General features: G+C 38.7%; 3 protein-coding genes across 3 annotated transcripts; all 3 read right to left on the reverse strand.

Moving 5' to 3' along the window:
- Positions 1–3,432: 3,432 nt before the first annotated feature.
- LOC146654570 (claudin-3-like) lies at positions 3,433–4,905 on the reverse strand. Its single transcript, XM_085380829.1, has one exon. The coding sequence runs from the start codon at positions 4,753–4,755 to the stop codon at positions 4,108–4,110; it is 648 nt and encodes a 215-aa protein (XP_085236955.1). The 5' UTR covers positions 4,756–4,905; the 3' UTR covers positions 3,433–4,107.
- A 1,257-nt stretch (positions 4,906–6,162) lies between these two features.
- LOC146654571 (claudin-4-like) lies at positions 6,163–7,737 on the reverse strand. The gene has a single exon (XM_085380828.1). The coding sequence runs from the start codon at positions 7,576–7,578 to the stop codon at positions 6,928–6,930; it is 651 nt and encodes a 216-aa protein (XP_085236954.1). The 5' UTR covers positions 7,579–7,737; the 3' UTR covers positions 6,163–6,927.
- A 1,141-nt stretch (positions 7,738–8,878) lies between these two features.
- Positions 8,879–11,239, reverse strand: LOC146654572 (claudin-4). Its single transcript, XM_085380827.1, has one exon. The coding sequence runs from the start codon at positions 11,093–11,095 to the stop codon at positions 10,427–10,429; it is 669 nt and encodes a 222-aa protein (XP_085236953.1). The 5' UTR covers positions 11,096–11,239; the 3' UTR covers positions 8,879–10,426.
- Between the last annotated feature and the right edge of the window lie 551 nt (positions 11,240–11,790).

Here is an 11,790-nt window from a genome sequence, read left to right on the forward strand (position 1 = left end):
GTCAACTCTGTCTTGTTATGTTAATTGTCTGCAGCTGAGTTCCCCACCTATTTCCACTTCCATCAATACCTCTAATGTATATATTGTCGCTGTTTTTTTTTGTTAAATGTTGAGTTGTCCTCATAGCTGTATGCGCTCTAGCTCTGTGTTCTCTATGTTCCTAGTGATTTCTGTCATTTTGGATTGGATTTGCTTCTTGTAACTTTTGGACTTTTTTTTTACTCCTTGAACTTACCAGCATTTAAGGCTTGGTTTATGGTTTTATTTTGATATCCTGGATTCTGCTATAGGTCCCAAAATAAACACTCTAAACTCCACACAGTGCAATCATAACACAGCAAGACAATTATGACACTATTCTTGAACTTTAGATAGATCTGATAGCATCAAAAAAGTGCCACATGAATGTGCAGACACAAAGTTATTCAAACCCGATTCTGCATTCTGCTAGCTTTACTTCAACTTACACAAGAGTGGTTTAAATATCTTTGTTAAATTATATCAATAGGATTTCCCTCAACTTAAACAAAGTGTGAAACTTTGGGACTTATTTGGGGTCATTTTCCTGTTGGCAGTTCTGTCAAAACCCAAGAGTCAGCTGGCTCACTGATGGCATGATGTTATCTTCCAGGATTTTCCCTGTTATACAATGTGGGTTTCCAGTTCTGGAGAAAATTTGAATAAATTTACTTTTTACTTTTTTTTAAATTTATGTATGCTGTATGCATTTTGTTCATGCCTAAGTTGTGAGTCGACACCAACCAAAATACTGTCTTTAGTTATTAACATTAATTAACATTAACATTTGAAATGTTGAAGACACTTGAAAAGTAACACAAAAGTAACACAAAATTAACTGCTTTTCCAGGAAAACTTTTCAAAAGTACTTAAGGTTTTGTGAGGGTACAAAACCCTGTTCAGTCTTTCCCTCCCAGACTTCTAGACTTCTGATCGGCACACATTTTGTTTTTAGCGTTATTTAGCAATATTTTTTCAAAACTGCACATTTAGACTGGATTTTTTTAAGAACAAAACCCGAAAAACGTAGTTTTGTATGTGTGGACGTAGCCTTAGATGCTCCTGAGAATACTGCAGCCAAGGTTTTTGTGCTGAGCATTGATCCATTAAACGGAAACTTCAGTGATTGCTAACACCAGGTCCTGTGTTTGTTTTTACTTTTGCAGACACACACGTGATCTGCCTTTGATAATGTCCTCTTTCTGCTATGCCCAGTGGAGCCACAGTACATTTGATTTAAAACTTGTAAAGTTTACTTCCAGTACTGGAAACATTTAGTGGCTTTGCTCTCCTTTTTTCCATTCCTGCTCTTGTTTCTGCAAAGTAAGATTTTGGCAACTTTCTCATCCTGGCCATATTGTTAATAATAAATTTAGCTGATAAAAAAGTGTTAAATTTAGGTAGGAAATGTTTCTTGAAGATTAACAGAATTTCTTTTGTTGGTTCACTAACTTTGTTATCCTCATTGTTTTATCATTTATATGTGGATCTGTTGTGCTTTGGATTTGCATTTCTTGCTGTTACTGGTAGGAATCTTGGTGAGTTTCTGTTCACAGTGAGTGGACACAGTGAGTCTGTGTAATTATCAGGGAAGGGGGCTGTTTTCCTTTTCTGCCTCCAGGTGCCAGGCAACCTCACTGTCCTTCACATTCCCCAGTTTCGGTCATGTGACCAGAGTTTGGCTAGAGCCAGCAGAGCATGACCAGAAACACTCACAGACTGCCCTTTCTTCTTTCCCCCCACTCATCCAGGTTTAGGTATTTGATTAGATACAGTTTTATTAGACCCTCAGGAACTCTGGGGTTGGTTGGTCCCCGTTTGCTTCTCAATTCCAACTCCCTGGGTTTTTCCCTGTTTATTTATGGTATTATTTTGAATTTGTTTTTTGAGTTAATCACTAGTTTTATAAAGTTTCTGTGTTGTAATTCACCAGCTGGGAGTAGGGCTCTTAGTAGGACTTTATATTTTGCAGAGCAAATAAAGAATTGATTTTGTAATAAGTATTATTTTAAGCTGATACTTGACTCCTTTTATACTTCTCGTCAAAAATAATTCTCCTTCAAATAAAAATGATTAATTTCATTTCACTTCTTTCCATCGCTAAAGTGTGGTACCTGATCTTAGAATGGTTTAAAGTGCACCTGTGTGTAAATCACCGATTAACAGCAGCCAAACATGCCCGAGGCTCCTAGACCAGTCACTGGAACAACACACGGGAAATGGTGCTCAGTGGTAAACAACTTTAGATGATGATCCTCTGTCACATGTCTGAGAAAAGAGCTCATTTGTTTTATTTATTTGATATTTATTTCATTTAAAACTTTCAAGTTTAAAGAAAATTTCTTGTAAATGTCTGAAACTTTAATATTTTAGCCATTTGAGAGGGATGTGTTTGGATGCCCACATCTATTATAATGCAGTTATACAAAAAGTTAATCTCAATTAGTTTAAAAGAACTTTTAATTTAAATGAGCTCTAACCTGTGGTTACAGGGATCGTGACCAGATGTCAAGCAGCTCCTTGTCCATTGTTGAATGTATAGGACTAAGAGACAGCAGTCAGTAACATGATACAGCACCAAGGGACCTCTTCCATATTTACTGTGAGATATTCATAAATTTTTAACATTCCTGCCTTCCTCAGATGTGTTTGCATGCGTTTTGAAACTACACTGAAAAGGATGTCTGTCATTGCATGGAAATTCTAGTTGGTAGGAGTTTTTTTAAGCTTCTGAGTTAAGATCACTATGTGCTCCTTTGCTGCATGTTTTTATTAAATAAAGAGACAAAATGAAAAACTAGGTAGTAGAAGATTGAGGAGAAGTTAAAGTTTTACTGCAATTGGTGAACACTTTTAAATCTTGTTTTTACTTTCATAAATTTGAAATATTTTACTTTGTTTTAGTGTTATACATGCATTTTTATTTTGTTTTGTAGTATTTATTTGGATTTCAGTTGATTTTACTTCATGAAGGACGTTGTTTTATTTAATTATTCAAGCTATTAGCTGTAGTTAACTTGTCTTAGCTGCTGTACCAAAGATATTTCTTTACATCCTGTTACGTGACGTATAGTGAAGGTGTGTGTTGTTAATGGGTACTACCTGCAAACAGGTGTAGCAACAAGAAATAAAAGAAATGCAACTTGCCTGGAATGACTCCACTGTTTTGTGCTCACATTCTCACCTCTGCCAGTTAACTGATCCTGTGGCTAATTGTTTAGAGCGTATGTGGTAAAGCTGCCAGCTGGAGGTAATTTATATCTCAGGATTGAATATCAGGGTTACTCTCATGAACACACACCTTCCTTTTTTGTTACTGGTTTACTGACTCATGCAAGAGTCTGTATGCTGTTAAAAGATTAACAAAAGCATTTTTTATGTTCTTGATGAAAACATTTTTTTTAAAGAAAGGGGTAAAATCTTAAAAAGTCATTTTATTTAGAAAAAAAGGCCATTGAAAAATACATATTCATCATGTAATACAGCATGATTAGCTCAGTGACAAGTTGCCTCAGAACCCATGTTCTTTTATTCTCAGTACACACTGTGGACACTGTGTGTCCTGCAACCTCCAGTCTCTCAGCAGACTTTCACCCTTTCCACAATGTAAAAGAAACTCCATTTAATGCATGTTAACATTTGTCTTGGCTGGTACAGGTCATTATTGATATTGTTTCTACAGTATTTACCTCTGTGTGCTATTCAACACACCAAATCATTAAATTTTCTACAGAGGGATGCTTTAGTATGAATGTGGCAGTGGTGGCTTGTGGGGAAAAAAACTTTCTTTGTAAACATGTAAAGAAGTTGGTACCATATAAAATGTAACAGTAACAAAAAATAAACAATATTAATCTGAAAAAGATGGAGTACTAAGATATGCACAGACATGTCTCTTTCATCCTTTTTCAGTCTCTTGAAAAGCAAAAGGTCCATCACAAAAATACTTAATATTACAGGCAAAATCAAATGCATCCCTCATTGAACAGTTCTCATTTTTTATGAGCTCTTCGTCTAAAGACAATCTCACTTTGATGGGGTGAGCAAGTTCAAGATTGAGTACTGTTTTTTTTTCTTTTTCTTTTTGGATCATACATAGTCTTTCCTTTCTAAACCTGGCCCACCGACAGACCGTGGGGCAGAATAAGCCATTCGTGAAGGGTTGTATCGTGTCTCACGAGGCGGACAGGAGAAACAGAGCAGTCCACCGCCCAGAATCAGGAGTGCAGCGGCTCCCCAGCCAATATACATTGCAGCCCCCAGCTCCCTCCGCTGGGCATCAGTGAGTAACGGATTGTAGAAATCCCTGATTATGGTGTTCGCAGACCAGGAGACAGGAATGAGCTGCATGACACCGGATACAATGAAGAAGACTCCAGAGATGATCATCACTTTGGCCTTGGATGCCTCGTCTTCAATGCAGTTGGTGCACTTGGCCCCAGCAATAGCAATGAGCAAAGCCAGGATTGCTAACAGGATGGAGATGACTGTGAGAGCTCGGGCAGCTTGAAGATCTTGGGAGAGGGCGAGCATAGAGTCATACACCTTACACTGCATCTGTCCAGTGCTCTGGACCACGCAAGTCATCCACAGGCCCTCCCAAATGATCTGAGCTGTCACAATGTTGCTGCCAATGAAGGCTGTCACCCTCCACATCGGGAGGGCACAAGACACAATGGCAATAAGCCATCCTATAATGCAGAGGGAAATGCCAATCAACTCCAGCCCTATAGACATGTTGAGGGTCCTTTTTCCTTTTTCTGCTGAATGTCACACCTGAGGTAAGATCCCAGAAAAGAAATCTAATACAGGAGAAGAGCCGAGAAGAGAGCCAGGTATGGTTAATTTCAGGCCTCGCATTGGTGTGTGATGATCTTTCACCTCGACTTCACTAGAGCTGATTTTATAAGGCTGGTCAGGTGCAGGGGAGGAGTCTGTGATGAAGCTGACATCACTAAAAGGGGAGGGATTACCTGGACACTCAAGTCTTTCTGCTATCGGCTTACATGGCCAACTTCACAATGGGCCTGACCACAAAGAGGTCTTTTACAGCTAAAAGTGTTTTAAGTTTAATGTACAAAAGTATGGGAAGAAAAAAAGATCTTTGTTGTCAAGCAAACTTATTAAAAAAAGAATATAAATGGAATTTTACCTTCTCAGAAAACGTTTATGTAATGAAATTTTGTGAAACCAGTGAAATCTTTCCTTTCACTTTGCAGCTGCTCTTAAAGCTGATAAACCTTCAGCCCAGCCTTCCCTCTGTGATATCATGTTGCTTTTTTTGAAATGCCTGATAAATGAAGAATTCTGGTCTCACTACTTCCAAAACAAACTGTTACTCTCCTGATAATCACTGCAAAAGCCCTTGCTTCTCCTAAGCGAGGGAGTGAAGATTCTCTGCAGCTTTACGAGAGCACAGACTACCTCGGTTGAAGTTAAATCCTTACACATACAAAGAGTAGACTTATGAGGCTGGCTTTCACCTGGCAGTCCTGTTAACCTTTATGAGTCTTAATGAATCCATCTGTCTGTAGAATGTCCTTGAATTTCTTTTCGTCCAAGACTGTCTCCCTAAGAATGCCCCCATCCCCCAGCACTCTGTAACCCAGGAGTAAAATGGGTTCATTGTTTGGAGTGAGAGTTCAGATAGTTGTATGTGTGTAAGACAAGGTAGCGGTTCTTGTTATCACAGAGCCTGCAGACATATGGGAGACAGGGAGATGAATAAGTGCTGTGACAGAGACTCTGAGTTGTCTAATGAATCTGAGTGTGCAAAATTAATGACATTGTTCTTCTTTACACCCCTACAATATCAAGCTTGACCATTTTTGTTCTAAATTAGTACATTCTCATTTTAGTATGAACAGTAGAGTATAATTGACCAGTCTACCATCAAACAGAGACTTGGTTAATTTTATATCATTACCATTAGTTTATATAACTGCTGTGTAATAGAGCACTGCTTCTCAGCCAATGATGGAAGCAACTAGATTTTGAAAAAGTCAAAACATACATTACTTCGTTGATGCTATGAAATATTATTAATGTGTGTATTTTGCATGGTTTTTCTCAAATGTTGATATACCAGATAGCTCACTCTCAAAAAAGTAAAAAGGAAGAAAAAGCTTCTTTTGGGTGTTCGCTTATTCACATTCACTTATTTTTTATTTATTTTATTTTACACTGCATACCCTATCTCACAGTAACATTCATCCAAAGATCATCGTACACCTCGGATTTCTTAAAAAAAACAAAACCCACTGACATCGATTATTTTGATTGACATTTAATTTCATGTATTTGTTGCTTACACTCTTTTTTTTTCCTGCCCTTTATACTTTTTAACTTAAATTTTTGCAATCACTTAAAACAGTCATAGTCACGCATTGATTATTTTTTACATTAACTGCAGGATCCTTTATAGACAGATAAATAGATTATCTTGAAGCCTTAGCAATCCGTCATTTTCAACAGTGAGGGCTCATTGTCAACAGTCAAAATCATCACAAGAGGTTTGTTTAAAAAGGGCATTAAAAACATGTAAACCAAGAAAACATTCCAGAGAAACAGATGTAAAAAAGCATATAGATAGATACAGACAGAACACAATGACACCTTATTCTAATCAAAGCATTTATGTGTATTTAAAAATGCGTAATCAACACAATTTAAACTTCAGGCATATAAATGAATAAACTCTCTAAATTTGGACTGCAAATAATAGAACTTTAAAGTTGTTAATCTCCAACAGCAACATGTCTGCACTTAAAATGTAGGACATGACAATATACCAAGACAGAATATGGAATTTCCTTCTGAACATGAAAGCAGAGCGATACCAATTTCTAAGAAATGGCTCTTCTCCTCAACCATGATGGCAAAGATATGATAAAAGAGCAGATGTTTTTTTCAGACGTAGTCTTTCCTGTCATAGTCACTGGGGACGACGGACTTAGGTTGAGCGTATACCGTTGATGGAGGCCCATGCTTTTTCTGAGGCTTCTGGGGCCGGCTGCACAAGAGGATGGCCCCTCCTATGAGAAGAAAAGCAGCTGCTGCCCAGCCCAGGTACAAAGCTGCACCGAAGTCTTTCTTCTCCCCCGATCCCGTTGAATTGTGGAAGTCCATCATGATATTGTGGGCAAACCATGACACGGGTATCATCTGGCTCAGAGATGCCAGGATAAAGTTCACACCAGCAACAATCATCACTTGAGCCTTGGTTGCCTTTTCATCCACACAGTTGGTACACTTTGCTCCCACAAAGGCTGCAAAAAGCCCCACAATTCCCAAAAGAATGGAGAGGATAGTAAGGGCACGCGCGGCCTGAAGCTCAGGACTTAGATCCAACATGGAGTAATGAATTTTACACCCCATGTAACCTGTGCTCTGGATTCGGCACTCCATCCAGATGCCCTCCCAGCTCGTCTCAGTAGTGATGATATTACTTTGAATAAAAGCTGTTACTTTCCACATGGGCAAAACGCAAGACGCAATGGCAAAGATCCATCCAAGGAAAGCCAGGGCCACTCCAAGAATCTCTAATCCCATTGAAGGCATGTCTGCACTGTGTGTAAATACGAAGTGTCCACTGTCAAGTGTCAAGTGTCAGATGTCCTCAGAGTAGTTTGAAGAGATCTGAGTGATTTATTGAGATTATTGCTGATACGAGAACAGATGGTTTTAAATAGGTGGAGTCACATGGATATTGATTGGAGGAGTTCAAATAGTTAACTGCCCCACCTCATTTGTACTGCCAGAAACAGCCGACTCAGCTTAATGATTCAACTTTCACGGCCTTAGCAGCTCTCCCACCTGTTTGGGTGAGGGGAGAGTAAACAGTGGCTTTTTCTCTCAAGTCTACAGTAGTTAAAGAATAACAGAAAAGTTAAAGGTTGAAGGATGAATGCTTGAAAGTAGAGGACAACTTCAGCAATAGTATCATTGTAGTAGTGTGTGGCAAATGAATCAGAAAGAAAATTTGTTAAAAATGCTTATGCAAGTTGCACAAATGGGTTTGTGAATGCCATTAGTACTTTATTACACCTTATTTGGATAAACAGTAGTCACTGAACCCCGAACATGATGGAAGTGGTGAAAAGCAAATGGGGGGGGGGAGTTCTCTGGAAACCAGTGGGAGTTCTCTGATTATGTGAAAGTTGTATTTGTATATATGTGAAAGCCTCTGCATACCTCTGATAAATTTGATTAAAAAAAAACATCATCCCAAATTCTATGGAAAGCTTTCACAATTCCACCTAAAAATGTTTAATCTTTAAAAGTTTAGAGATATAAATGTTTTGGAAAAAGCGCTTTCATCTGGCCACAAAAAAGACAAGGCCTAGGTTTCTTTCTCTGCTTTTTATAGAAATATCATTTTAAAAAATGTCTTTTTAAGACAGGTGATTGATAAGAATGTTGAACGAGTTAATTTTCTCTTAGTGTAAAGCACACACTGAGTTACTCAAGCAGCCTCAATTTAGAAAGCTTAAATTATTAGATATTATGTCATCATAATAGGGTGTGTAATGTGCTGATATGTACTGCTGAAAACAGCTTCACTGCATCTGTTCAAATGACTAATCTGTCCTTCTGGGAAGTTCTTGACTAACACTACTTGTGGAACTGCAATGCAACACAAAACCCCTCTAACATAATACAGTGTGCACTGAATATATTACTTTCGTGAAACTCTTTTAGGAACATCTGTATTTCTCTCAGTACACACACGTGCTCGTAATAGAAGAAAACACTATATAATAGGCCAGTGTGTTGGAAAATGCATAAATAGTCTGTTTAGGTGTCCTGTGGGTGGGTGGAAGGGATTATCAGTGTCCTTTTTCAGAAAATCATTGCATCATTTATTTCAACTTTTATTTCAGTGTGCTGTGGAGAAAAACTTACACTCTGGCCTCCAAGATTTAGCAGAGCTTCCTCATCACACTAACACAAACTGCACGGCATCATTTTCACTTTGTAAACCATTTTACTAACATGAACATTATTGACATGATCATAGGACCACAGCAGTCAAACGCATGGCCTTCAGACACTTGAATGCTTGGGCTTAAATCAAACATTATTCAAGAAATTTATATTTTCTTGAAGTTGTTGAGCAAGCCTTGGCCCATCAGAATAAGAACAGTAAAAATATAAAAAGCCTTAACATTTTATCCTGAGTCAACCTCTGCTGGGAAATGATGGTTTAACCAACAACAACATCATTGTTTCTCTCTTGCATCTGCAGTTTCTTTGAAATGGGAGCTGGCTTGTACTAATATGTTTTCCATCACTTCTGACTAGCACCCGATTGCACTGTTGTGCTGAATGACACATTTTGTAAGCAGCTCTGTGGCCACTGAAAAGGAATTTCTAGTATATTTAGAAGCTCGTAAATATACTTTACTGTATACTAATAAATATATGTAACTTCGTATCTAATGCCTAAGTTAAGAAGAGATGAAATGTTTTCTAATTTGTGTTTCTTGTGGATTTTTAGCTCTTCTTGTTTGTCGAACGGATTAAATCACATGGGTTGGTTGACCTTAAATGAAGCAAGTCGACTATTTTTCTGTCTATATTGTTAAAGTGTACTATTTAAGCATAATTTCTTTCATAGTAAATTTTTTTATATAGTGTTTGCTTTTTTTAAAAAAAGAAAAAAAGAATTGACATACCCTTTTAAACATTCAAACTATATTTTGAGTCTGTGAATCCAATGCCAAGCAGAAGTGCACAGCAATTAGTTGCAAACTAGCTGATCAATAGAGTCTTTGTGGCTCAGTTGTGACTTGGCAGAGGTTACATCCCCTGCAGATGGAGACTGTTATCTCCGACTCAATTTCACTTTGCAAATGGAGGGCAGGCTACAAAAGAAAGGGAGCACAAGGTGCTCTTCTGAAACAAGCCATCTATTGTTAGTTTCTTCCATCTACATTGAAATAAAATATCCAAAGCTGGAATGCCCCTGAACTGCACTTCTTGGTCAAACATGGCTGAACTCTATAGCCGGTATATGTCCCTGCCTCTGCACACCAACAAACCTTTTGGAATAAAAAGCACAGCACAAAGTGCACTATAAAGAAAAGTTGATAACAAACCAGTTACTGAAAAAAAAGTTTTACTTTGCAACTGAAGTTGTGAAACTTCCTCTTGTCAGAATTTACTTCCAAGTACATTGTGTGAAGATTTCTAAAGGTTAGAAACATCTTGATTTCAGCTTTTTGAGGAAAAAAATGTGTTCATACTTGCAAAAGAAACAAAAAAATGCACATCATTTTAAAAAAAATGTTCACGACTAAAACATGAAACACGGATCAGTCATTTAAACATTTGAAGCTAGCACCAAACATGCATCTACTAACCACAAATTTATAAATGCAGTTCATCATTTCCTCATGTCACACAGTCATACATAGTCTCTTCTGGTGTATCCATTGACTGATATGGTTTTTACAGCTGAGTAGTCAATGCGGGAAGGTGCAGAACCACCACCACTTGGTGCCGTGGTTGATCTGCGAGGGCAGGAGCAGCAGAGCAGGGCTCCCCCTAGAATCAGCAGGCAGGAAGCAGCCCAACCAAAGTACAGAGCATTACCAAACTCCCTCTTCCCTGTCTCCTCCAGCATGGGGTCATAGAAGCCCAGGACAATGGCGTGAGCTGTCCAGGACACAGCCAGCAGAAGCAGCAGTCCAGCCACCACAAATGTCACCCCAGCAGCCACCATGAGGCGAGGTTTACTGCTCACATCCCGGCTACAGTTGGTGCACTTGGCACCAGCCACTGACAAAATGATGCCCACAATGCAAAGAACCAGAGAGATGATGACCAAGGCACGAGCTGCTTGCAGGTCAACTGGAAGCCCCAGCATGGAGTCATGTACCTTGCAGTGCATCTGTCCTGTGCTCTGTACAGAACAGTTCATCCACAAGCCTTCCCAGATAACCTGAGAGATGACAATGTTCTGGCCGATGTAGGCAGCCACTCTCCACATAGGCAGGCCACAGGTCACCATTACTCCCAGCCAGCCAGCCACAGCCAGAATGATCCCGAGGATCTCCAAACCGGTAGAATACATAGTTGGAGCAGGGGATGAGGAAGGAGCTGAACAAAATTCTGTTTCAGTACGCTGTGAGATGGGAGGGCTTCTGTGTCGGTGAGCTCAACCCTCTTGAGATGAAGGTGACATTGGATCTCTGTGGCTCAAAGGCCTGTGCAAGGCTTTTAGTGAGAGAGGAAGAGAGAGGGAGAAAGAGATTCTACCTTCTTTATTCAGTTTAGATGACTGAAGGTGGAGTCAGCTTAAGGTGGCATCATTTCTACCTCCAAACTGAACTTGGGTTTCTGGAGACATCAAAGTTTTCTTTAAAATCTGATACAAAAGGATGTCTTATAATATGAGACAACCACAAAAATACATATCATTGTTAATAGAATAGTCCAATGCTGAAATGTACATGAACCCAGGGAGTGTTAGTTTATAGTAAAATGCTGTAGATTTTTTTCTGAAAAACAGTTTTATCTATTTTTACACCAATTAAACATTTACATTTATTTACTGAGATGCATAAACTGAATCGAGTAAAGATACTTTTAAGTGTTTTGGAGTTTGTTTGTTTTTTTAAACTGGATACACAGTATTTTAGTCCATGTGTGCATATTTCTGTGACATGTGACAGAATGATGAAAAACGCTGAATCATTCCCTGAATGAGACCCATGAAGAAAAAAAGAGGAACAATGCCAGCCTTGTTTTTTGGTGGCCAGTCACACA

This window comes from Rhamphochromis longiceps, linkage group LG14 (genome assembly GCF_057381845.1).
Source record: "Rhamphochromis longiceps isolate RC_006_pf linkage group LG14, R_longiceps_female_GT1.1, whole genome shotgun sequence".
Taxonomy (NCBI): domain Eukaryota; kingdom Metazoa; phylum Chordata; class Actinopteri; order Cichliformes; family Cichlidae; genus Rhamphochromis; species Rhamphochromis longiceps.